The sequence below is a fragment of the Miniopterus schreibersii genome (genome assembly GCF_964146895.1).
Source record: "Miniopterus schreibersii genome assembly, chromosome: 1".
NCBI classification, from domain to species: Eukaryota; Metazoa; Chordata; class Mammalia; order Chiroptera; family Miniopteridae; genus Miniopterus; species Miniopterus schreibersii.
The window spans coordinates 195,501,015-195,528,720 of NC_138101.1; the positions used below are offsets into that span (position 1 = coordinate 195,501,015).

The 27,706-nt window shown below is 51.6% G+C and overlaps 1 protein-coding gene and 1 pseudogene across 3 annotated transcripts in view; one reads left to right on the forward strand and one right to left on the reverse strand.

The window, feature by feature from the left end:
• CLMN (calmin) overlaps positions 1-27,706 on the reverse strand; it is an 83,490-nt gene that overhangs the window by 24,708 nt on the left and 31,076 nt on the right. For both annotated transcript variants that reach the window (XM_081138684.1, XM_081138685.1), the window contains exons 2-4: positions 7,955-8,016; positions 2,650-2,745; positions 449-532 (exon numbers count right to left, since the gene is read on the reverse strand). In XM_081138684.1, coding sequence (XP_080994810.1) covers positions 449-532; positions 2,650-2,745; positions 7,955-8,016 — 242 coding nt within the window. The remainder of the gene's footprint in view (positions 1-448; positions 533-2,649; positions 2,746-7,954; positions 8,017-27,706) is intronic.
• Positions 6,971-7,551, forward strand: LOC308564675 (cytochrome c oxidase subunit 7A2, mitochondrial pseudogene; annotated as a pseudogene). The gene is made up of 2 exons: positions 6,971-6,995; positions 7,296-7,551. The product of its transcript is annotated as a cytochrome c oxidase subunit 7A2, mitochondrial pseudogene (transcript).

Sequence of the window (27,706 nt, forward strand, 5' to 3'; positions counted from 1 at the left end):
GGGGAGAATTTTGTAAGTTTCCTTGGCTCACTTAGGTTTACCTTTCCCCCTGTGCTTCTCCCATATTCTGAGCTCTAAGAGCTTTGTACTCGGACATGCTCGCTGCACTCTTGTCAAAGGAACAAAGAAAAGAGTCAACTGAGTCCTGAAGAGACGAGACCCAGTCAGTTGTCCCTCCCTTCCCGTGACCAGGTGTCAGGGGACAGATTTGTCAGGTTTTTGCTCTCTAACCCGGCTCCTGGCTTTTGTCCTGATGGAGATGGAGGGTGGGCTGGGGGTCAGGGCCTGTATCGCCCACGGGCACGCTGGCCGAGTTCCATTCAATTTAAACTGAGTCTAACTGGCCATTTTAGCGGGGTCCCTTTCCACGCGTCTCCCGTGACCGGCACTAAACGTCAAGTGCCGTCCTCAAAGGCCTGTGTGAACCAGATGTGTTTCAAATACTTACGTTGCTATCTTCCAAAAACTTAAGTGCTTTCGCTATGTTGTTCAACCGAAAGATGCGGTGGGAGGAGGATTTGTATTCGTGGAGCTGTAACACAAACCAGACAGCGAGTCACACAACACAGGCCTCGGGGCCGCGGAGCCCGCCGGCCGCTGCCGGCTCCGCCGTCTCACATTCATCTCCGCAAAGTCGGGCTCCCAGCTGAAGCCCGCCCCTTATTTATGGTTCCTGGGGCTTCGCTCAGTCGCGCTGGTGAGTGGGGGACCCAGGGGTTAAACAGGGGGCAGAGATCTGTCAGGTTTTTTCTCGCTGACCCAGCTCCTGGCTTTGGATAGTGCCCCCTCCCCCAGAGCCCTGCAGCGACGTGCTCTGCTCCCGGCCCACGGTTCCTGCCGGAGTGGAGCCTCCTCCAGGGGCGTCACCACGCAGCTGCTAAATCACCCGCGAGTCCCTCCCTGGGGCGGCAGATGTTCCTGTTCGCTGGCCAAGAGCTATGTGAACAGTGATCCCGGGTCAGACAGAGACTGAGACGAGGGAGGAGAGACAGAGAGGAGGGGGGGAGACAGAGTAAGAAAGAGACAGGCAGAGAGAAGGGGGGAGAGAGGTAGAGAGAGAGACCGAGGCAGGGAGACAAAGATAGGCAGAGAGATACAGAGAGTGAGATAGAGACAGAGGAACAGAGAAAGAGAGACAGAGGAGATAGAGACAGAGGGGGAGAAAGAGAGAGGGGGAGACAGGGAGGTGCCTACAGAAGCTCCAGCTCCAGCCATGTAGCTGACACACTGGGAGCACCCTCAGAATGAGCTCTTACACTGAAGCCCATGGTGCCCCTCCAGGTGGGTGGTTTCCATTACGAGGCAAACCAGTGGGTGTCAGTCACACCTGGCATGAACTGCCAGGCCAAGCTCATGGGTCATCGCTGCACCTCTGTATTTGCCACTAAGAGTCACTCAGTGCAAATCAAACCCTGACATGAGACGGGGTTTCTCAGCGTCAACATTACCACATTTTGGCCAGATCGCTGCCCCCATCCCACCCTCACCCCCACCCCCACCCCCGCCAAGGGATATCTGGGACTGTTGTAGAGACATGTTTGGTTGTTACACCTGGGGGTACTACTGGCATCCAATCCAGTGGGTAGAGACCAAGTTGTTGTTAAGCCACCTGCAGTGCACAGGAGGCCCCACCACAAGGACCGTCCCACCCAACACGCCACCAGCACTGAGGCTGAGCAGCCCGCTCTGTGAAGGGGAGACGGGACCGGCCTGCACAGAGCAGACACACACCGCACGAAAGGGGCTCGCTACGACCCAAGTGAAATAAACCTCGAGATCAGCGGTTCAATTCCATTTTGGTCATACTTTTGGTTATACTTATAAGAAGGTTCTAGAAGGCAGCAGTTCTAGCTTTAGCCTTGGGATGGAGACGATAGAATTTGGCTGTAAGATGCCTTCCCCATCACCTTGATTCTTGCCTATCATTCTGGTTAATATAACGGCTGGTGAGTTAAACCATAATGTTCTAGTTCCAATCTTTAGCCTTAACAGACTCACAGAAAACACTGGGCATTTTTCATCTACTTACTAAAGTAAATACTTGCTAAAAAAAAAAAAAGATACTGCTTAGTTACCCATGATTATATCAGTCTTAGTCACTGAGAAAGGAATGTCACCTTCCACAGTGTCATGTCATAGGACTTATGTATGGCCAGGTATGTGTATATACATATATAGGGTGTCTCAAAAAATGTATACATACTTGAACAGCTGATAACTCACTTAATTTTCACTCCTTTTCAGGTATAACTGATTTGAAATAATAGGTGAAGCCAGACTAAGCTCTGAACAAAGAATATTTAACCTAAAGTGCCACTAAGGTATAAAACTGGCAGCAGTTGCTGAGTTGAGGGCAAACAAATACAGAACAAAACGATTCTTGCTGTTTGAGATTCCATTGCTTCATGTTATCAGCAGTGCCTGGACCAGTCATCAGTTCGAAAACAGGCATTGACAAAAATATTATTCATTTCTGTAGATTCTCTTAAATTTTGAAAATGAACTGTAAGCTAATAAGCACTGGCTTTCTAATCATTCAGAGTGCATATGCATTTTGGGGGACACCCTGTAGATCTGTATTAAAAAGAAACCTTCAGTGCCGTTTCCTTGGTGTTTTATTTCTTCCTGACCCTTCTGTGCCATACGTACCAGATTTCGCCCAGACAGGACTTCTAACAGAGCCATGAGGATTCTGCCATCTTGTATGTCAATGAACAAATCCTTAACTTCCAGAGGAGGGTCGCACTGTGGAAGAGGGGAAGACAGCAGCCGATCAGTGGCCTGTGTGAGGCACAGAACTAGTTCATAGCTGTAGGCTTCACTCCAGAGAGAACATCTGGACACCCACATCTGTCCACAGGCAGCAAGGCCCGTACACAGCGGGCATAGCCCGGCCCCTTGGAGGTGATGCCTGGGTAGCAGGTGTGCTGGGGAGCTGTAGAGGAGACAGGGTCAGAGGACCTATCAAACAGGTGACCCTTGGGGACCCTTCTAATATGAGATCTCCGACCTCAGAATCACATTCCATCCACGTTTCTGCTTAAGGGTAGAAAGAAAAGGCATGTCGTAATCACAGCCTTCCAAAGAATGAAATGATTCTAGATGGAGGTCTCACATAAAATTACTGGGTACAAGCCCTTCACCTCAGATCTGGGGACCCCGAGGCTCCAAGAGGCTGGTGATGTACCCAGTGTTTGGATGAGTTGGCTCTTTGGTACAGCCCGGGTCCTCATCAGGACACGCTGGTTGGCCACAGGTGCAGCTGGACCCACACGGTGACAGCGTAACCCCGGGTCAGTTACCCTCTGGGCCAGGGCCCAGGTGTCGGCAGGGCTCCCCCATCTCCCATACTGCTCAGTCCAAATATGCGCGCCTTCCTGAGGTGCCAGTTGTCACATTATTAATATTTAGTCCAAAGTCTGGAGCTGGGGTGCCCTTGGCAGAGGAAGCCAGGAAGGAGGCTGGTGTGGGCACCTTGGTTGGGAGGGACACAAGCTGGCCCGCTGAATGCTGGGTGGCTGGGTGAGGGAGAGAAACTTTCCCTTCACCCCCACGTCTATAGGTCTGTTGGGATCTCAAAGTTCGAGAGGCTGGTTTATATGTATGTGTTGATGTACATTTATATGTTTAGATATACATAGTACATGCTCATTGTAACAAACCAAACAAATTAAAAATTGTACTAAAAAGTTAATCCGTGAATGTTACTGCCTCTTTCCTCCACAGCATCCAGGCTTCCTGAGATAAATGTACCTCCCACCTGTTCCACTAAGAAGCAAGGGGGTTAGACACACCTGAGTTCAAATCCAGGTTCTACCCTCAACAGGACTTGGCCTTGGGCATTTTCCTTAACCTCCCTGGGCCTGAGTATCCTTGGCTATAAGGTCAGGGTTAGGTTTCTGACTCACCACAAAAGCGGGAACTACAATGGGTTGAGATCATGCAGGAAAAGTACCTGGCACAGCACCTGCCCTCCCAGTAAACTGGTCAGTCAAACCAGTTTACTCTAAAGTGGCTTCCTTCCCGCAGAGACTTGGGGTGCCCTCTTTAGTAAGGCACTGCACCCCGGGGGTGTACGCCTCATGGTTATGAGTCCCGAAAGGGAGGTGTCCTTAGCCGATGCCCCTCCCCAGGGAACTACCCTGAAGCATCGGTTCTCTGTTTCACTCGCTTCCCATTCTGGGTTCCCTGGGTCAGTAAACGGCACCCTCAGCCCCAGTTCACCCAGCTCTTCCCTCTCCCTGGGGAAAGGCAGCTCTCCACACAGGACCTGGAGTGTGAAGGGGCCTGGGTGGGAGGAACTGAAAGCTGCCCACCCCCTGCCCCAGCGTTCTTCTCTGAGCCTAGTCCTGGAGAGGTCTAGAGTCTGGGTGAGCTGACACTGTGCCCTGCCCACCACGAGTTTGGCTTGAAGTGGCAGAATCCACGTGGTCGGCTGAATTTGTTGGTCAGATGGCCCAGCCCAGGGATCTGCAAACTGGGCTCCCTGGACCCTAGGCTTCAGCAGAACAACTTCAGGGCACCCTATGGGGGCCAAGGGAGCCAAGAGGGAGGCCGGTCCATTGCACCCCCTTCATCAGAGACACTCAGCTCTTATGGGCCTTTGTTTAGAGTCTCAGGTCAGACTTTGCTTGAAGAAAAGTTTCTGTTTAGTGCAGCCTGGTGAAGACTTAACTGCAACAGAACCTCCCGTAACAGGGTCCATAAACCTACATTTCTAATGAGCCTCCACCCGAGCCCCGGTTCCATTTACCTGTCAGTATTGGGGCCTTTGGCAACATTAGGATAGTTAGGCTGGGTGCTCTCTGCTCCTGGGTACAATGAAAGGGGATGTTCACAGAGGAGATGAGGGGACATTTAAAGGGGGTGGGCAGCTATAACCAGCAGGAGACCTGGGGTAAGGAAAGCCTTGGAAACACGAGGGAGCTGTGGCCCAGGCACCCTTTCCTCCGGGAAGGCCTCCTTCCCCAGGCAGCCTTGGAGGGCCCGTGTTTTCTATTTTATTAGGGAAGGTGGCATTTCCTTAGGCCTCATAAGAGCCCCTGACCCCCCGGTGAGTCCAAACACAGGGCGATTCCACCCACAGGTGCGCAGAAAAGGGCTTCGCCTCAAGGGCAGCAGTGACTTTGAACCAAAGGGCAGATTATTTTCTTTGCAAACTCCCATGGCTCCCTGGGCACATTCCAGGCCGAGCACGAGGGCATCGGGTTACAGAGACTCTTACGGAAATATTATTCCTGCTAATGGGAGGCAGAGATCACGAGGCCAGAACAAAACACCCCCGATGGATGGACTAACAACATTTCCAGTGACCAGCCCCGACGGTGGCCAGGGATCGTTTCCATCAACAGTGTCTGTGGGAGCCTCGGAGGCAGCAGCAGCACACGGGGCCTCGGCCAAGGTCCACTCCGCGAGAGGGCAGGAGGAGAAATTGAAACCGCTCCAGAGAAAACAGTCCCGGGGCCCCGAACGTTCCATGGGCTTCATGAGATCGGTATGGCCGAGTAAACAGCACCCCCAGGGCTTTCTTCATGATCTAACTCCTTCGGTAAACGAAGGAATTTTTCCAGGAGCCAGAGCCTCGGTAAAGATTTCTGACAGCCTTCAAATTGCAGTTAAGCCCAGTTCCCCGAGGACCTCCTGGGTTTCCTCTACATGAAAGGTTGCTCTTGAAAGTCTCAGGGTTGGAAACGCGGCTGTTAATTTTGCCCTGTTTATTAGGCATGGGTTTCAGGTGCTGTCTGATTTATCTTCAGAGTGGGTGCTGCCCACCTGCCCGGCGGAAGGAGCCGGGGCGCGGCCAAGGGGAAAAGCCCTGATAGGATAAATGCTAAGAGGCTCGTTTGGGGCCGTGAGTGAGGGACGGGTATTTGCTGTATTACCCTCTGTACTTCCCTGTATTTATTTTTTAATTAAAAAAAGAATGAAAGAAAGAAAGACAGACACCACGGCCACATGCTGTCCACCAGGAGGGATCCAGCTACCCAGACACACATCAGGCGTTCATTTAGGAGTTCAGTGAACTCAGGTTTGGGAAACGGTTCTCCTTTTCTCCAGAAATAACATTTCACTTTATGAGCCCTGCCGAAAATGCACCCACAGTCCAAATAACTGGCAATGATTTCTCACACTTCATCCACGATAGGCAGTCTCTCACCTGAAGAGTTCAGGAGCCTCCTGGGTCAAGTGTACCCTGTTCTACAGGTGGGGGACAGAGGTGTGGGTGGCCCAGTGCTGCTCGGGAAATATCACAGGCCCCGAAAGTCAACTCCGTGAATGGGAATTATGGGCAAGGGCTCCACTTCCTACAAACCACATTTATTTCCTCTGCTTTCTAATCATTTTGATGGTTCCCTCTAAGAACCTTCATTTTGGTTAACTCTAAGGACAGTTACTCCTGTGCCTGTGAGAGGACAGGAGAGAAGGTAACAAACCTGCCTGAACTAACGTGGGCACTGGAATACCTCCAGGTTTAAAAGGAAATGAGACTGCTGGCTGGGTCTGTTTGGAGAACCAGATAGCGGGATTTCAGAAGAAATGAAATGAGTGGAAGGAAGCCTGATCCGCCAGCTTTCTTATAAAGAAAGCCAGCCCCAGGCAACACTGAATGTTCAGGGACATAAGGAGGGCTGGGATTTCTCTCTGGAGCTGCCTGCTGGCATCCCTGCCCCTCTGGGGCTCATCCTTCCCTCTGCTATGAGCGGGTGAACGGTTCTGCTGCTTTTGTCTTATGCTGTGCCTGCCCGAGGGGACTGCAGACAAAATGCAATTGAAAACTGCAGGCCAGAGAAGGTCAGACAGAAAGAACAGGGGAAAGGAAGGCCACAAAGTTGAATCCTCAGAAGCCACAGGGAGAGCGTCCCCCTTGGTGGTGGGACTGCAGGAAGTCATTGCACCTGCTTCCTTATTTATAACAGGTTGGGGAGGTGGGGGTAATAAGGGTCGTCATGGGGATTAAAGGAGATATGTGATGCCTGGGGCACCCAAAGGGGCAGGTAATGTTACTGATCAATAGCAACATTACGTGGTTAACGGGAATCTGGCTTTGTGAGAAGGTGTCAAGGGTTCTTGCATAAATCAATCCAAATTCCTACAAAAGTCTTAATGAGAGCCCCACCCTCCGCCTGCAAACCAGAATTCAAGATCCCCCCTCGTCTCCTGTCCATGGAAGTGTCTGGGTTGTACAATAGTGAATGTCTCCTAACGTCTGCTCATCTGTTTAAAGACAGACCTTCTGGGTGTGGCGACATTCGCTCCCAGCGTTCCGCTGTGGCACTTGGTGGGCAGTAACTGAGTCAACGTGCTACGAAATCTGCCGGCTCTTTGTCAGATTGCCCAGAGGACCATTCGCACTGCTACACGCAGGCAGTTTGAAAATAAAGTTCCAGGGAAACAAATCATATTTCAGGAGGACAGTGGAATTCCAGTGCATCTGAAGGGTGGGATAGCTGGTGCCTCCTGTATAGAGCTGCCGTGATTCTTACAGTTGGTGGCACAGCAAACGCCATATATCAGCTGGCTGTGGCTTCACTTCCCAAGAAGCAGGACTGACTGCAGTTATACTCCCAGCAGTCAGCTGGGTCGGTTTCACTCAGCTCTCTATGGGCCAGGAAGCTGATAAAATACCGAGTTCTTCTTTGGGGGTCAATATCTATTGACTTGTACTAACTGCAAGACCCACAAAGCAGTCTTTACCATGGAAAAAAAAAAGGTAGACCTTTCCTTCCCCAACTGGACTAACAGCCCCAGGAGGAGAGAACAGCGCCTTACTTACCTCCGTGTTCCCAGCCGGAGCTTGATACCAGGCAGTGAGCACGCACTGGATAGATGTTTGAATGAATGAGTGACAATAACAACAGAAAACACAGAGCCGCTGTGTCCCCTCCCCAGGCTACTGAACTGTACACTGAGTCACGGATGAACCCGTCAGTTACCAACGCCCAGCGCCGCTTACCTTCTCTAGATGCAGGTTTATCCACCGAGTGAAGGTCCTCTTCTGCACATTTTCCCGCTCCACTGCAAACAAAGAAACGCCATTAGCCGGGCAAAGAGAAATACGCACAAGATCCCACCCTCCTCTTCCCCAGGGGGATCCCAGGCAGATGGCAGACAGAGCCCAGGAGGGTCCCGGGTACGAATGAACGAACGCAAGGGGGTTGGCAAGGGGTTGGGTGGCACCTATAATCTGTTTTCCCAGCCGCACCGCACTCCCCAGCATCTTCAGTAGATTAAATACCCAAAATTCAGACACACATAACAAAACGTCCTACACAACCTCAGGTGAGCATCTGGGCATTTGACTCTCTCCAGCTTAAGGAGCGCTGGTGGTGAGATACAAATTAACACAAGGTGACAGCGCTGTATACCTGCCTGGCAGGGGCGACGGGCCCGAGGAGCTGGGACACCTGAGAGACAGGGCGTGCGGAGGCCAGCGATTAGGAATTGGGATGCAGGCTCCGGAATGCGCCCGAGTGTGGCGGAAAGAACTGACAGTCCTGGGTGGGGCTCTCTGGCCTTCACCTCCCAGCTTTTTGTCCTTGGGGCAGTCGCCCATCTCCATGTCTATCTGCTCACTCCCAGGCTGCCCTAAGATACCTGCGATCCTGCAAGCCACCTCAACACAGTGCCTGGCACAATGGCTGCTCTTTTTTTTTTTTTTTAGTCACTATTATTTCTAGAGTCAAGAAACACTCAAGCTCCTTCAGGAAGGGCGCATCCTGCAGGAGTCTGCAGAGCCTCAGAGAGCCGGAGCCATAAACCCACACAGGCTTCTTAGGAAAGCTTTCCTCTCCGAGGGTTGCTCCCTCTGGCCAGCGCTGACCGCGTCCTGGACACTTTGTTTCCGTTCATCTTTAACCCTGACAACACTGCCTGTGGAGTAGAAATTTATTTTACAGATGAACAGGAAGGGGCTCAGAGAGGTACCCCGACTCGCCCAGGGCACCTGCTGGACAGTCAGAGCTGGGCATTGCCCTCTGGTCTGTCTGCCCCCCATCGGCACAAGGAAAATAGGGGGTCTGTGTTTGAATCCCAGGTCTTGTAATTACAGCAAAAACATCTGCAATAATAATAATAATAGAAAAATATTTACCAAGCACTCGCTATGGGGCAGGTACCCATCTAGGCACTTTATCCGAATTCGCTAATTTAATCCTTACTACCACCCTTGGGGGCGGACGGGAGACCTGGGGCACCTGCCCAAAGCCACACAATTGCTAAGGTTAACGCTCCTACTTTGCAGGTGAAGAAACTGGGGGTCACAGATAGCAAATAAGCAGCCGAGTTGGGACTCGGAGCTGGATTCTGTGCTTCTTCCACTCCCTCCCGAGCTCCGTGGCATTCGCTGGACGGGGGTCTTAGGAGCGGGGGAGTTTTGAGATGGGTGGTGGGTGCCAGTCCCAGGGTTGGACCCACCAGCAGCCCCACAGCTCCAGCCGCCACACCTCTCAGGAAGCTTGAAATGCCGGCGTCGGCTGACTCCCCGCTTACCAAGCTCTGGATTTCAACATGTTGGAAGAACACATCACACGTACTTAAAGCCATTTCCCATTTCTTTAGCAATAAGAACATGAGAGGCAATTCTGCTGCGGGAGGGAAAAGGCTCCAGTTTTCTGTAACGACTGCAGTTCCTTTTTCCTCTCAGCCTCATTACTGGGCAGATAGTGGTGCCCATAAATCAAATTTTAATATTGTGCCCTTCAGTCTTTTTAATTGAAGAGCCAGCAGACAGTAATGATGCTTTATGTGGCCGATTCTCTCTCATTTCCCTCCCTTTCTGTTAGGGAAGGTCACTGGCAAGTGGGCACAAGGATTACATGTCTAATTCCAGTAAACTGTTTCTTGAGGAGGGAGAAAGGAAAAGAAGTGAGAGAAATGAGGTAGGGAGGGGGCGCATTTGCTGAGTGACAGTCTCAGAGCTTTCCTGAAGGTTGGAGACACCCTGCCCCAAGCCCCGCTTGAGACCTTTCTGCCTCTGCAGTGTTTCCCATAGGAAGGGTGTCCCATAGTTTAGTGGCCGTCCCTCTGTCGCTGGGCACTTAGCCGTTTCCCGTTCTCACTGTTACGAGCATCCCTGTGTAAGCATCTGGGCGTGTGGTTCTTTGTGCACAAGCCTGTGAACGTATTTCTCATGCCTGACGACTAAAGTGAAACTGCTGGGTCTTAGTGGTAGGCACATTTAAAATTTTAATAGCTACTTCCAAATCGCCCTCCCCAAAGGCTGCCCCAGTTTATACCTTCACCCCCAACTGTCTTTAAACAAGTTTATGGGGATTGTAAAGTATTTACACACACATTCAAACACCCAGGCTGGTTTCTCCATATGGCTTCGGAGAGAGCAAAGTATGAAACAAAGTGCATTCAGGGAAAGCTTGAGAGAACGTGGGTGAGCCTGCTGGTTTAATTGTGCAGAAAGATGTAAACAAGGAAGTGGGTGTCCGTTAGTCTATATGTGCCCCATCCATCCATCCATCCATCCATCCATCATCTTTCCATCCAACCATGTATCTATCCATCCATTCATCCATCCATCCATCCACCCATCTTTCCAGCCAACCACATATTTATCCATCCATCCATCCATCCATCCATCCATCCATCCATCCATCCATGTATCCATCCATCCATGTATCCATCCATCCATCCATCCATCCATCCATGTATCTATCCACCCATTCATCCACCCATCCATCCATCTACCCATCTTTCCATTGAACCACATATTTATCTATCTATCCATCCATCCATCATCCATCCATGTATCTATCCATCCATCTGTCCATTCATCCACCTATCTTTCTATCCAACCACATATTTATCTATCCATCCATCCATCCATCCATCCTTCCATTCAACCATGTATCCATCAATCCATCCATCCACCCACCCATCCTACCAGTTGATACTTATTCAATTATTACATGCCAGGAACTATGCCAGACCCCGTGAGCAAAATCAGATAAAGAATTAAGCAAAGAATCAGCATTCCAAGAATTCACAGCCAAGCAGGAGAGAAAACATGGACACCACAGAGCACACATGTAAGGAGAAATGAATGAGAAGTGTCCAGGGCTGAGGGCATGGGAAGAGGTGGTTTCAGACCCCAATGGGTACTCCTCCAAAAACTCTAAGAGGATCCCACAGTACATGTGGGACACGGAGGGGCTCCTGAAGGCAAGGACAATATTTCTCACTCTGCCCTGATCCAGAGCCACCCTCTGGGAGGCTTCACTTTCATTCTAGCCATGGCCCGTGGGTGAATCTGGGCACAGATCAGCCTCAACAGCAAAGCTGACCCAGGGGGCGGAGGCAAGGTGGTGACTGAAGATATGAGGGGACCATGAGATGAAATCACAAATAACAGACAAGTCCCAAACTAAAATCGGGCACAGAGACCACATTTTCTGGACCTGAAACTGGGACACACCATTTAATCCACAGGAGAGAGACTGCATGAATTTAGCCTGCCCCAGAACATCCACGTGAGAGCCACACACCATTAGCTGGGCGACCTTGGGCATGTTCTAACTTTCAAAATACTTTGCCTCAGTCTCCCCTCTACAGGCAGGCTGTAAGATTCAGTGGGGTCACCCCCGAAGGCATCCCTAATAGCTGTCCCATAGGCCACTTTCCCCACCCCCACCGTCCTACGGCATGCCCCGGCCTTGGGCTATTGTGTCTGGTGTCCGACACAGAGGTCTGACGCCCTTTCATGGCTCTCTCCATTCCGAAGTGCCCACCCCCCTCCTGCAGGCCTTTTCTACTTCTGGCTTGCCAAGACTCCATAAACTTTATATAGTTTCCATAAATCCAACGGCCCCTTTTTTCCACCGCACCTATCACGTTGTAAAGGTGTAGGAAACCGTTTCTCGGGCAGGGTCTGGCCTTCTCACACAGTGTTTGTGGGGCCCGGTGTGGGTTTACTGGGCAACAACAAAGTAATAACCGTGCTATAAAATCACCCTCCCTGGCTCTGCCTGGCTGGCCAGGGTGCCCGGGTGCTGGCCAGGGAGAGGAGGAGCGCACCGGGCCCGGGGCTCCAGGACAGAGCTGGGATGGGAGGCCCAGCCTTCAGGCTCAACTCCACCATCTCAGTTCCCAGCCATGAGTCTGGTCGCTGCTTTGCCAAAAACAGACAAGGTGAAAATGAGAAGTCTGCCATTCCTTTCTTCTGTAGGCCATCCGCGCAGGCTCGGGAGCTGGGAGTCACAGAGAGAGGGGCACAGCTCTGAGCGCAAATAGTTTCCGTTACACATGTGGCCTTTTTTCCCTCTGTCCACATTCCCCTCACACCTACATCCTATGTCCTATTTCCTCTATAATTAAAACCATACAGGAAAGCAGAGAGAAATAGATCTAAAATATCTCGAAATCTCATCCTACCCAGAGATCACCACTATTGACATTTTATAGACCATCCTTCCAGAACCCCCCCCAACATGCATGCAGCTAATGCATATAGATAGATACCACTGCACTTAATTTCAATGTGATCAGTGAACAACTCAGCGTTTCTAAAGCAGGGCCCACGGATCACAGTATCAAGAGCTTCTGGGGTGACAGTTGACATGCTAACTCCTGGACCCCGTCCATGACCTACTGACCCACTCTCTCTGGGGCTGAGGCATTTTAACCAGCTTGGAGGTGACGATGGTGCACAATTTGAGATGCAGGGTGTGAACTGGGAAGAGACAAGTGGCACAATTCCTTGGTCACCCTTGGGCGGAGTAGGGAATGCAATAGGAATGTCACCTGGTGCGGGAGAAACATCAAACAGTCTGGAGCCAGCACACAGCTCCACCACAGACCACAGGACACAGCATGGGGAGAGGACTATGACCCCCAGGCTTGCTACCATCACATGTGATATCGCTTACTGACCCCGGGCAAGAAAAGGTCACTTCCTGTCCTGTGTCCAAAGGGTTCTTCTGGTAGTGGCTGCAGTCACTGAATTCCTACAGCTGGGAGGCCTCTGAATCTCCTGAAAGATGACTCAGAATTCACCTGGGAGGACTGAACTCCGAGAGAGAGATGGGTCCTGTGATGTCCGTCCAGGTGAGTTGGTGGGAGCATTTGCTTCCAGCTTCAGGGGCGCTGCCTGGCAGGAGGAGGGAGGCAGATGGGAGAACTGTGACCCCATTGCTATGTGCTCATTCCTCCAAGCCAGAGGGCAGGAGGCTACAGGTGTGGACTGGACAGATACCCAGTGGCCCACCTGAACCTGACACCAGGACAAAAGCTCAGGGTGAGCTGCAGAAAGCTCACCTCCCTCCACCACTGAAGCGGATACACAAAAGGAGACATGCAAATTAGGGCGCCCACCCCAAGCAGAGGCTGTGAGGCCTTGAAAGCCGCAGCCTGGGGGCCTGGCAGCAGCAGCCATCACTTCCTGCGCCCAAGCACCACAGGAGTCATCCTCTATCTACCGATATTCCTGTGAAGCCCGTCTAGAGCTGCCCCCATTTCACAGAGGAGGAGACTGAAGCACAGAGTTTAAGTAACCTGGCTTCTCACTGGAAGGGCAGGATTTGAACTGGGCTCCAGGGTGACACCGCCCGATGTGCCTCCCACATGTTTGCAGGGTCCTCCTGGCGACCTCAGTCGGCTTCTCCCATGAATCCCCTGGGGCTCTACTCCTCAGACAGGCTGCTGGTCTCAGTGTCCCCATGCTAGGAATACCCTGTACAGGTCAGAGCCCTCCCGGCCAGGCTCTCGGCCAGGGGTGCTCAACCAGGGGTGCCTCTGCCCCCAGGGGACATTTCGCAGGGGCTGGAGACAGTCTTGATTGTCATGACTGAGGGGACATTCTACTGGCATCTAGTGGGTAGAGGCCAGGGACACTGCTCAACACCCTGCAGTGCCCAGGACAGCCCCATGCAGCAGCTATGAGTCCTTGAAAGCAGCAGACTCTTTGTCACCTGCCACAACACAGAGGGACCAGGCCTTGAGTGTCAGCAGCGCCAGGGCTGAGAAAGCCTCCAGGGAGCCTGTGTGACCGCCTCAGGCTGTTCCTACCTCAGCCTTCTCCCCACAGGACACAGAGAAGTTTCAAACAGGAGGGCCTGGCTCTGAGGGAACTTGAACACAGGAGGTTCTGCTCCCAGGGCCTCGGTTCACCCATCTGTACAGTGGGAATCACTGTACCAACTTCAGTGGCCTCGAGGCTCAAATACATTAGAGCTGTGTTTGCCATACCACACGCAGGCAGGCAGGTGACAGAGTCCACCAGCTGACTGTCACCAGCCCGCACATGGGCACCCACTGCCGCTGGCCCTCGGGCGGCCCCCGCCTGCTGGGCTCCCGGGGCCGGGGCCACGTCTGGACGCGCCAGGCCCTGCCCGGTGGTTTCGCTCCTTTCCCATCTTTCAACACCTCCCAGAAACACAACCTCATTACACGGCCCCATGCTGGTTCACTTGAGAAATAAAACTCAGAAACAAATTAAACGGCAATTTCTTTTCAAACAGGAGAGGGGCCAGGCTCGGGAACAGCAGGCCGCCGTCCCTTGGTTCCGACTCCTGGGGACCACCTCCCCCACCGGCCCGGCGCTATGAAAGCCAGGCCTCCACGCGGGCCGCACCGGCGCTGACTTTTGCATTTAATTTCCTTTGTTTTTCCTCCCCGAATGTTTGCTCTGACCCAAGTCCCTTTTATCGAGACTTCGGTAATAAAATGTAAAACCCTCCTTGGGACCACAGACCGAGCCGCGTGCAACTCCTACAAATAAATGTGCAGAGAAGTGGCCGCCGGGGCTGGCGGCGCCTCACCCCCTGCTCCTCCGAAGCCTCCTCTCCTCTGTCCCTTGTGCAGGCCGGGGATGCGGGGACCTGGGGCTTCAGGACAGAGAGGGAGCAGCCTGCTCGAGTCGGCACAAACCGGTGGTCTCCCAACCCGCCCCCATAGAGACAAATAAAACTGCCAAACTCATTCTAACTGGGGACTTAAATCCAATTCTCTCACGGGTCCCAGAGGCCACCAATTAACAGACCACGCTCTGCACCGCTCTGCCCTGCTTCTCAGCTGCTCCAAAACACATAACCCAGGGCTCCAAAGGGCTAGTCCCAATTACACACCAAATTAAGTTTTAAGCTATATATATAGGGCTGGTGCCTGTAACTAAAATAAAAAATAAACCCGCTCCAGTTTTTTTTCTGAGAGTGAGTCTAACCTCAGTGCTAAACCTCAGCCCACCTTGATTTATTTATGACAGATGACGCCAGCCAGCCATAAAAACCCAAGCTCAGGAAAAGGGATTTTTAACATCCACCCAGATGGGCAGACCGGGGGGACAGGACCAATCCCGGCAGACTGCCCGGACGCGAGCAGCTGCGATTGAGACAGGGCTCAAGGGGTGTTGTACAGGTCGTGCCCATACCCATCCAGGCAGCATACAAAGAGGACACTCAACCACAGGTAATAGAGGGGGACCCTGTCCTCATGGGGTTCCTTTGCCAGGTTCCAGAAGGAGGGATGGAGAGAGAGGGAGGAGGGAGAGAAGGAAAGAGGGAAGGAAGACAGGGAGATAGAAAAATATTCTCTTCACACGCCGGGAAGTCTTACCTCTTGTGCCCCTGAGCCCTTGGGGGACCGAAGTTTCTGTTGAGGACCACAAATTTTGGTGATATTTTTATACCAGTGTTTTCTTGAAAGTATTCTGGTTTCTGAATATAAACTTGAGTAACTTCTAAAGTAGTGTTTTCCAAATCATATTCTGCAGGGTACCGCTTCTAAAAGACCTCTCAAAAGAGGAGCCCAACGTCCTGGATATTTATGATCAGTATATTAAAGGCTCTGAGAAGTTCTGCAATAAAGACATTGGCTTAATTTGTCTAAACTAAGCTCATTTGAAGCCAGACCCCTTCTCTGAGTAAAACTAATCACAACTTCCTTGTAAGAATTCTGCTTTGGAAATTTAGAGAGATGTTCATTAGAGGGCTTTGTGTTGGGGGAGATGTCTCCATGGGGGGGTCCACACAGCCACTGAATCAGGCAGCCACACATCCTGTGACATAGACGACCACATGCTGGCCAAACCCTGTTTCTTCTTCCTCTTGGGCACTCAGCCAAACTACATTTCCTAGCGTCCCTTAAGGTCGCAGGGCCCAGAGTGTGGACAGGTGGGTGCGACCAGCAGTCCTCCATGCCTTGTGCCACTACACAGGGGCAACACAAAGGACGCAGAGGAAGACAGAGCCACAAGAGGGCAGGAGTCCAGACTCCCGGTCTCCCTTGGGCTAGGATGGCCCAGCAGAGATGCCCATGAGGGATACCATTGTTGGACAACCGGGAGAGTGAGAAACACCTTCACAGTCACTTTGGGGCTGTTGCTATAGCAGTTGTCCGCCCTGGCTAATGCCCATCTTGGGTGGGAAGCAGGCCCCCACTGAGAGGGAGGAAGGGAGGAAGCCCACGTCCACCAAGCCTCTTCCAGGCAGGGAGAATCCCTCGACACCCGCCGCAACCTCGGCAGGCAAGAGGTGATGAGAAACTGTCTCAGAGAGGACGTGACCTGCCCCAGCATTTGGTGGCTTAGCTCAGACAGCCTAGTCACTGTGAGCCAAGCCCCTCTCCCCGGTGCCACGCTGGCTGCTGACCCCTGCAGAGCAAATCTTACTGAAGAACCTTCCTGAAGGTGTTCCACGCCCGGGACAGCTCACCTGCAGAATGAAGGCTGCCCTGGCGCTTCGTCCCCTAGGAGTGGAGCTTAACAAGCCTAATAGGGAGCATTAGCCCAACCTCTCGGGTTCAGCTGTTTCTTAAAAAGGACATTAAAAACACTCACTTCATACAAATGACCTTGATTTGCATTTTTAAGGACATCTGTCTAAAACACACATACCTTTGAATACTAATATTTTTGTGCATGCAAAGGCCAATCAGCTGCTTGAACCTCCAGTATTAGGGTGACCAACTGTCCCAGTTTGCCCAGGACTAGAGGGGATCCCAGGGCACAGGGTGTTCAGTGATAAAACTGGGAAAGTCCCACACAAACTGGGATGAGTTGGTCATCTAGCTAACAGACCCTGGAGTGTGTCCAGGAGAGCAGGCCCTCACGGGACAGCAGCCGGGAGGAACAGGAGGCCCTGGGATCCTCCTGGGAGAAAAGACATGAATGGAACATGGTTAATATTTGCAAGGTGGTTAATATTTGCAAGGTGGTTAATATTTGCAAGGTGGTTAATATTTGCAAGGGATAAAGCAAACTGTGAAACTCCCATTTACAACTTCTACCTGCCAACAAAAAGCGACACCGGCGTGAATTTAAATTCCTATCCTGAGCAGGAGAGGTAACGACTGGAAACTGTGATGGGGAAAGGCAAGAGGTGTCAAATTCTCCCGGAGCTTGACGTGTCACCAACATTTCACGTTAATTAACACAAGAGACCACAGGTTGCCGGAGCCGGAGCCGGGGGACTGAGCTGTGCCAAGATGACAAATCCGAAGGCTTCACACACCACTGGTCCCTTTGTGAAACACATTTGTTTGAAAACAGACAAAAGTTATTACTTACGTAAATCATCCAAATGTACACACTCATGCATGCCCATGCGTGTGCATGCATATACATACAGACACAGACAGATGCGCGCGCGCGCACACACACACACACACACACACACACACACACGGCCCTTGCGGTAATGTGGCTCACCTTCATCCCTCTTCAGGGACACGAGTCCTTAGGGTCACCAGAGAGAGTCATCATTACAAGGTGTCCCTTAAGCTGAAGCCCAGTGGTTCAGACCTCAAGGGCTACACTCTGACACGAGGTCAAGGTCGGGTCACTGTCACTGGGGGGAACTCTTAGAATGCCAAATTCCAGTTCTGTCATCTTAAAAAACTCACTGAGACTAGACCTGTGATTCTCAGCCCTGGCTGCACGTGACAGTCAGTCACCAGGGGAAACTTTAAAAAATCTGCCTGGGCTCCACTCCAAGCTAATTGAATCAGTATCCCCGGGGGCAGGGCCCAGGCCTCTGCATTATGTCAAAGCTCCCCGGGTGATTCTGACACTGAGCTGGCACCTGGAACCACTGCTCTAGGCCAGGAGTTGGCAAAATCTTCCTGTCAACGGTCAGACAGTGAATGGCTTAGACTCTATGGGCCATATGGTCTCCGATGACTAGTCAACTCCACAGCATGGTAGAAAGCAGCCAAGGCAATACATAAACTGCATGGCTATGTTCCAATAAAACTTTATTTATAAGAACAGGCAGCGGGCTGCAGCTTGCCCAGCCACACTGCCAGATATGAGCAGCCTTTCTAGGTCTTACTGATGGCTACACTCATCACAGCCCATCTTTGAACATTCAGTTTCAGGTTCCAGGAGCGGGGTTTGTTTGCTTTTTGCTCACTCTCTTCAGAAAATCGAACAGGTAAAAAAACAGGTTAAAAAAAAAAAAATCAAACAAGGACACCTGTAGGTAAAATTTCCCAGTAGATCAAATTTTGCTTGATCTCCCCCATTTTCTTAGCACCATGAGGAACCCAGAATTATTCTGTCCAGCACAGCACTTGCAATCCAGTTTTCTGATTGGAGAGATCTTTAAATACCAAGGGTAGCTCCCATGCAACACTGCCATCAAGGCAGTCATTCAGAGTCTGCTTGAATGCCTCCCAGGATGAGGAGCTCAGTACCTACTCTAAATTAGGCTTCCAATATCTCAAAGCTTGTCTTGTGGAAAAGGGGACGTTTCAGTGGGTACAATTAGGACCAACAGGAGGCAGGGACAACAGGTTTCGACCCTGCCACGCCCTGGCTTTGGGGTCCGTGGGACCCCTGTACTTTTCCTAAAGTAATTGCAGCTTTTTAGCTTAACTGTGCTCCTGTGGGTTTCTGTTGGTTACAGTTAAAAGCATCCTCACTAATTTCTTCAACAAGCAAACTGCAAAGAAAAAAAAAGAAATGAAGGGAAACCTGTATTTTAGGAAAGGCTCAGGGCAGGGACGCCAACAGATTGCAATACATGGTCCTTATTTAGTCCCGATTCAAGCAAACGATCTAAAAAAAAGTAATTGAACTCTGAAAGTTTAAAAACATAACTAGATCAACTTTTAGGAAAATATAAAATGTCAAAATGGGGGCAAGAAGAAATAAAGAATTTAAATACATCAATAAATGTTAAAAACAACAACAAAGAATCCTTAATAGGAACAGTCCTGTTTCCCATTTTACAGATGCACTAACCAAGGCAGGGACAAGTTAGGTCGCCTATCTAGTAGGTGGCAGAGCCAGGTTTCACACCCAGGCCTGGCCCCAAAGTCCACATCCTAAATGTGACACAGCACTGTCTCCTGACCCTGCCTGTGATGGGGACACCACCCGCCACGGTGACTCACAGACTTCAGTAAACCAGGTCAGAAATGGTTAGCAGAGCTATTCTTTCTTCCGATTTAGGTCACTGTCTTGTGCAACACTGCCTGTCACCTGGCCAGGAGCTCTTCAGGTGGACACATACTTTCGGCAGCTGTGTTATTAGCAATTTCACATACTTCAGTCAGTCCTCCCTCTAAACTGCAACTTCTGGGAGGGGCTTCCCGTGGGAGCGGGCCCGAAGGTGGGGAGAGCTGGGGTGAAGACTATTACTTTTATTAGCAGCTGGCCTGTAAATTTTATTTTTTAAAACTATGTGCATATAATTAATAGAAATTTAAGTTTTACTTTAAAAATTACTATGTATTCAACCCTGTGCATGGTGCAAGATTTCTGATCTCTTATCATCAACACCATCGGGGGAAATATTTATAAAATGTAATATGTGAGAAAGGAATTTTCTGTTTAGGAAATTAACAGATGCCTATAACAGAAAACCTTGGAACATACAATAGAAAGAAAAAGTCACATGGATTAAATTATTCCAAGGCAGCTTATTTCCTTCCCTTCTTTCTTTTACATGTTTTTAAATGTTTTGCTTGCTTGCTTTAACATAATTCCAACCATATTACATATGCAATGTGGTATTCTGTGTGGTGGCACTGCTGGTTGCCTGCCCAGATCTTTTCTCACCTTTCCTGAATGGCAGTAGTTTGTTATTATTTTATTTAATAATAAATAATTATTATTATTTACAAATGTTTAAAATATATTAAATATTTAGAAGCTGCTCCTTCTCCATCGCTGTGTTGGGGTTAGGGGGCAGGTAGCTTGTCTTTTAGTTTATAGGCACAAGGAACCAGACACATTCAAACTTGACAGGGAAACTGGCACAGCCCGTCATGATCCTGGATTTTGAGCACTGACTACAGCAACTTGAATCAGGACTAAATAAGGACCATGTATTGCAGTGACACTTTGTGACTGTCCCCGGGGAAGAAGGTGAATGAGTTCTCATATGAAAAGAAGGTATGCATGGACGTTGGGTAGCTAAGGGGCAGACTGTGGCAGACACTGCTGGTTGGCTCCCCAACATCCATCCTTCCCTTCCTCTCAACTAACAGGATCCTAATTTCGAGTGGGCATTTAAAAAGGACCATTCCCCAGCACCCCTGCAGGCGGGGGCAGTCATGGGACTGAGCCCAGCTCATGAAGGGGAGAAGTTCGGGGCAGGGTTTCAGGAGTGCTCTGTGAGAGGGGGCAGGGACCGCTGGTGTGGGCCCCTAACCCTTTAACCCTCTGGCTCCCTAGAATGGGGCTGTGAAGCTGGAAAACCAACCCCACGGCCACTGCTAAGAATGACTGAGCAGTGAACAGGTGTAGCCAGTACCTCGACGGCCCTGCTGGGACCCAGAACCGGCCCCAGGCTGCTCATCTCCGGGCTTCCTCGTATGAGATAAAGAAATCCTCTTGGAGAAAGTCACTGTAAGTTGGGTTTTTGTTACTTGCAGCCAAATGCAATCCTAGTTGATACAACACCCATCTTCTTGCTGTTATAGGCCCATCGTTTGTTAACAGAACACGTACTGAACCTTATCCCTGCTGGACGGCCAGTTCCATTTTCTTTGCCTGCTATTAATACTCCAGTCATAAGCACTTATATGCATAAGCCTGTGCGCCCTGACATTTCTACAGCACTTTACACTCTGCAAAGCTCCTTCGCCGCATTCTCTCATGCAGCCAGAGGGAACGAATGATCACGATAAGATGGCTCAGCAGCCAAATTATGGGCAACGAGTTCTCCACGGTGGCCTCTGTCTCCTTTAGGTCCCCCCAGCATCTAGGTTCTGCTCAAAAACCAACCAGCTTCAGTAAATAGCAGCTGCTGAGTCCAAGCGAGAAATGAGAAACAGTGACAAGTCGTGAAGATCCTGGTTCATGTCATCCAGGCTCTAAAGCCCTGCAGATTGGTCCTACTGGAGGTCACCAGGGGAGGCCAGGAAGCCTGCCTCTAACCGCAGGGTGCAAGGAACGAATGAATGTAAGAGACAGAGGCACAAACAAGGGATCGTCAATACTGCATATTGCTCGGGGCCTCTGGGCAACATGGGCGGACTGGACAAAACCCTCGGAGATGAGACCAATGTGTGTGTCAGGGGGTGGGCTGGTGGAGTGGGGGGAGATGGGGAAGGACCTGCCTTAGAAAAGGTGGCCAGGCCGAGGTCTTGAAAAGGCATTAAGAGGGGGCTGCTCTTAATGGCAATGCAGGAAGTCTGCTCCGGGGACCACCTGGAACCAGCATCACCCCCGCTAACCTCTAGGTTTCCTGAGCATACTTTTTATTTCCCATGTGGCACCGCACTAGGCGCCTGCACACAGTGCCCCATGTAGGGGGGGGGAGAGCGCCGAGGGCCGAAGACAATGTCCACCTTCTCGGCTCTCGGATGACGACGGTCCAGCCACCACCAACCGCCATGCGTTATGAAAAAGCCGGGGCCCTGGCGCCTGAGGTCAGCTTTGCGACGGGGTCCAGCCATTCTGGCTGGAAGGCGAACCCTGTATCCTCGCTGACCGACCCCAGAAACTCAGAGATGTAGTAAAAGAGGCTTGTTTCACACACAATGCATTTAAACACATTTGCTCCTCGCTTGTCCCATTCTGAATGTCTCCAAGTCTATAAACGGAATTCATTTATTACAGAATAGGAAGGATGTGGCGTCAAAGTCACAAAGGTAATCTGTGACCCTTGACTGTGGAAACTAGGAACCTGTACTTATTAGGTGCTGGACACTGTGAGGTGGGGGTTAGTATCCCCATTTTACACATGGGGAAACTGAGGCTCAGAGAGGTGAGGGATGTAGTGCTCAGGGTCACAGAGAAAATTTAAAAAAAAGGATTCCAAATGTCTCAGGTAGATGGGGTCTAATCCTGGAGCCAGGGTGTCACAGAGAGAGTCGGGGGCCCTGTTGGTGAGCACCCCCCCCCCCAGGCTCAGTCGCTTTTTCATAAGCTGCAGTTGGCACCCTCCTGGGCCCACTGTTTTTCCGAGACACATCCCTTTGCTTTTGCTTCTCAAAGCTGCAGGCCCAGGTTGTAAGCCCGGGTACGAGGCCTCGGGTCTCTTCACACAGACAGGGTTTCTGCCCTCAGCCCCCGCAGAGGGGATTAGCGAGGCAAAGCCCAACTTGATTGAAAAATAACTTCCCTCCAGGCTGCTTTATGGCTTCCCGCCTCTTCCTTCCAGCTCTTGCTGAGCCTGGCCCCAGGACCAGCGGATTCGGGTGGTCGTCCCCTCCCAGGGGCCTCAAATCACCCAGGAGCACTGGGGGGGGGGGGGGGCAGCAGGCCATGTGCCAGAGAACAGCAGCTTATTAATTAAAAAGTCTAAAAACGGACACAGCCAGCTGTAAGGGGTCAGGGTATCCTGCTCCACCATGTGCCAGCTCTGTGATTGTGGGCGATGTGCCTCCCCTCACTGTCCCCATCTGTAAAGTGGGGAAGGGGACAGTCCACAGCACCATAGGGTTGACGTGAGTATAAAATGACTGACATGATTCCAAAGTGCTTAGAAACTGACACTCGGCAGTGACATCAGATGGGCCAGCCCTGGTCCTGTGCCCCAGTGGACACACTTACATTCATCAGACCAGCCAAAGCCGTTTCCGCCACCAATTCTGGGTGGAAATTTGGACACACAGAAGACACCAGAGCAGTGTGCACACAGGGGACCATGTGAGGACACGGGGCAGGCGGCTACCTGCGAGCCAAGGACAGAGGCCTCGGGAGCAGCAGGCCCGCCAGCACTTTCATCCTGGGCTCCCAGCCTCCAGAACTGGGAGAAACACATGCCTGTGGCCGAAGGCTCCCGGGGCCTAGGGTAGCCGCTCTAGCAGCCCGGACTTACTGAGACGCCCTGAGCCCATTTTCTGCATCACTGGGGGATTTTCGGGAGCGTGTATGTCCTGTTAGAGTAGGGCCGGCTGTACTCTTCTAAGCACTTCACTTAAATGCATTATTTTAACCTCTTAATCCTGTGAGGTAGATACTATTATCCCCATGTTAGAGATGAGAAAGCTGCCGCACAGAGAGGTTAGTTAACTTGCCTACAGTCACACAGCTAGACGTGGGCAAAACTGCAATTTGAGGCCCAGCGGTCAGGCCCCAGAGCCCAAGTTCTTGCCCACCGGGATGTACTGTGATTAGTTATATGGGGGATGTACTGTGGTCATATGGGGGGATGTACTGTGGTTATATCCAGGGGGGACACATGGTCACCCTCCACTGAGTCCCCACCACTCACTCCCCTGCAATGGTTTAGGAAGGACTTCCCGGCTGTCATTTTAAACCCAATTCTATTCACAAAACAGGCTCGTGAATGTTTCTGGGAGGGGACTCTGTGTGGCCTTAGCCACAGTGAATCTTGCCCGAGGAAGTTGTAACTAGTGGCTCTGTGATTGAGCCGATGGTCACAGAGCCTAGGTGTCATGAGCACAGCTCTCTTCATGAGCACGGCTTCCTCCCAATGAGCACATCCCCTGGGGTGCTGTGCGCCCGCTGAGTATTCCCAGGAGGCCCACCCCTCTCTTCTCAACCATCTTTTAAATGTTCACTCAAGACCCTTAAGTGACCAGACAGAAGACCAGGTGGCTCCTGGCTCAAAGTCCCCTAATTTATTCATTTAAACGTGGAACTGAGCAATGCACTGGACACACAAGGTGAGTCTGTGCTGGTGCAGGGGAGAAACCGCCAAACGCAGGGCCCCAGGCTGCACCTGCCAGGCAAACAGACACAGGAGACCGGAGGGCAGGACAGGGCTCTGGTGTGGATCCGGGCCACCAGCCTCAGGAGCTTCCCGGGTGGGTGGGTCGGAGTAGGCACTTGTAGATCTGCGGGACATCGTGGGCAGACAGGGAAGGGGGACAGGGATGATGACAGCGGAGGCTGCAGGGTGACTAATAATAAACAGTGTGTCCTGACACCTGTTAAACCCAAGCTCCTTGGCAGGGAGGGGCGCTGGGAGAGCTGGGCGCTGACAGAGCCTTGAACGCCACCCAAGGGGGTCCCCTTGGACCAAATACACAGTGAGGCCATTAGTCCCGTGGGTTCCTTACATTAGAACTCGTGCTCCACCCTGGGCTGCAGTTTAAACAAGTTAGAATCTGAGGAGTCAACCGAAGGCAAGAGTAAAACATCCAACGAAACTATGGCCCAGCCCCTGCTGCCAACGGCGTCCAGACGAGGAACTACGTGTCGCTGCGTCTGTTCCCGCTCCCTCTTGACGCTCTACAGACAATGGGTCTGAAGTCACTCTCTGGGATGTGAAGGGCGCCAGCTGTAAATGAAAGTGTCTCTTCTTTGCCAAAGACGCAGCAGCAGCCATGTAAAATATTGCTAATGGGGCGTCTATGTGCTTAGCGTTAAAAATATTTTAACCACACCTCATTAATTTATATTAATCTCTTTCAATTAGCGTGCACGACACAGAGGGTGGGGAGGGGCGAGGGAGCAAACGTTTCTGGAGGCAGGCAGTGGGCTAAGAGCGCTCAGGATCGCCGACGTGTTTGGCGCCCGCACCGACGGCTCCGAGGGGCATGAGCTACCACGCGCCGACCCGACCCCGGGCCAGGCGTGACCCTGGCACACTCAGGCCTCTCTACAGGGCAGGGAACCTCTCTTTACTAAAGGTCTGCTCTTCTTACCACCCTGCAGTGACCCTGGGGAGCCCCCAAGGCACTTCACCCCACCCCTAGCTCGGGATGTCCTATGTGCCCCGGTCCCCTTTCTGCCTCTGACTGTCGTACGCGGGGCCCCGGGCGCACGATAGGAAACGGGGTTGGCTCTTGTCAACCTGCCTCCCGCTGACGGGACTGCTGGGCCGGCCTACGAACCACACAGGCACGGCTCATCCCAGAGAGGGGGTGCACGTGCGTAGGTACGCCAGATGCCCCCAAAGGGGATGTGCGGAGGCGAGGGGCGGCCTTGAGCTCAGTGAGGTGCCATGTGGGCGACATTAACAAGAGCTGGCCAGGAGCCAGAGGCCGAGGGGCCCGCAGTAAAGAGCGAGAGCCAAAAGGAAAGCGCTGGAAGGAAATGCCTTGAGGGAACAGCGAGTGTGGGGCCAGCACTGCAGCCCCGAAACAGCGCATCTCCTGTGTGTGTGTGTGTGTGTGTGTGTGTGTGTGTGTGGTGACTGTGGTGTGTCCAGGCATGTGTGGTATGTGACGTGTGTGTGTGTGTACAGTGGGTGTATTTATGTGTGGTGAGTGTGGAAATATGATGTGTGTGTGGTGTGCATGTGTATGGTGTGTGTTTATGTACATTTATATTCGTCTGTGGTGTGTGTGTATGATGTATACAGTACATGTGTGCTACATGTGGAGGATGTTTGTGGGTGTATGATATGTGTGGGTATTTGTGTGTGTGTGTTTATGTATGTGTGTGGTGTGTGTGCAACATGTTTGTGTACGTTTGTACATGTGTGTTTACGTGTGTGTGGTGTGTGCGATATGGTTGTGTGTGTTTGTGTGTGGTATGCATGTTTGTGTGTGGTGTGTGTGCGCGTTTATGTGTGCGTGTTCATGTGTGTGGTGTGGTAGTGTCTGTGTATGTGTGTGTATTTGTGTTTTTGTGTGTGATGTGTGTGTTTATGTGTGTGGTGTATTGGTATTTGTGTATATGTATGTGTGTGTGGTGTGTGGTGTGTATATATGTGCGTGTGTTTATGTATGTGTGTGGTGTTCATGTATGTGTGGTGTGTGTATTTATGTATATGGTGTATTTGTGTGTGGTGTGTATGCATATGTGTGTGTGCTTGTGTATGCGTGTGTGCGCTCAGGGGACTGCTGAGCCCTGGAGGCTGAACTGAGGAGCAGGCCTGCTAACCGGGGCTGGGACAGGAGACCCAGGCAGACAGCGCCTTCTGTGGGCAGGAATGGAGCGAGGTGACACGGGTGTGTACGCTGTGACACAGGACAAGCCTGGAAAGCTTGCATGCTGGCTGGACCCTGCCCGTCCACCGGCTCCCCCCATACCAGGCTTGACTTCAGGCACAAGGGCAGGAGGAAATGCCTTGTGGACAAGCCTGGCGGTGCCACAACATGTACTTAACAAGGACATGGGAGGACACCCCACCCCCACCTGCCTGGGCCCTCTGGGGTTTCAAGAAACATTTGGGAGGAAACGAAAGGCTGCAGTTCCCACAGAGCTGCTGGGAGCAGGCCAGAGAAAGGCGATCTTGATCTGCTTGGGGTTCCTGTTTTCATGCCTGGCTGCGGGGCTGGGAAAGGAGTTACTTATAGGCTCTCGCCCACCGCCCCCTCCTGGGCGTGACCTCCCTGAGGACCACAGGCCGCCTTATTCCCGAGAGCCCGCCCACTGGCCAGCACAGGGTGGAGAGCTCTCCCCAGTGCCTGCTAATTGTTGAGCTAATTAAGGACAAAAGCATTGTCCAACCCCTCTTCATAACCCAGGACTCCTCAATAGACAAACACGTGGCCCCTGGGGCCTGGACCCACCATTGTCCATGCGCTCCTTCCTTTCCGCTCCCCACCTCCACCCAGCCCTGCCCTTTGCTGCTGCCCATCACGGTAGCTCTGAAACAGGCCCGCTCGCCACGCCTGCGGGCCTTTGCACATGCTGTTCCTACTGCCTGGAACATAGTCGTTGCACTTCTCCACCTATTGTCAAATCCCCTGGATGCCCGCCCTGCCCTTCCTAAGACGGCGGGGGCCTCCTCTCTGCCCCCTACTCTGAAGCACCCGAGAATCTCGGATGATGACTTCCTCACCATTCCAGCTTTGCTGCCCCCCATGGGCACCTCGCATTCAGTGAGTACATCACTCCTTCCTCCATCTGGTCTCGTATTTATTTGTTCATTAAAAGAACAAATCCAATACACGAATCAAATTAAAGAATCAAATGTTTGTGGAAAGAGTCACACACTTAGTATACTGCCTGCTATAAGTAGAGTTCAAAGAATGAGGCACGTGCCCAGCCTTCAAGGGGCTCCTCATATTGTCGCCTCAATGAGATAAGCGTACGGGGGAAAATGACTGATGTCTTGTAGTGTCTGTGTCATGTGTCAAACCAATGATAAGCATAATCCATACTGTGGGCGAGACGAGGGAGGGGAAAGGTCGTTAGAGGCTGGGCAGACCATGGGAGGCTCCCTGGAGGGGGCAGCTTTAAGTGAGGTCTTGAATGACTACATGACCCAATTTTTCCCTATTGGCCAACGGTAGTTGAGTTGATTCTTGTTATTGACAGTAGCTGTGATCTAGAAGGTCACCGCAAACAAGAATTAGCAAAAACTAAGCTATTGCTCCCCAGGGAAAAGGGGAGCCTCTGGACACACCATTTTTGTCAACTGATCAACACATACCTTTTTTACATGTG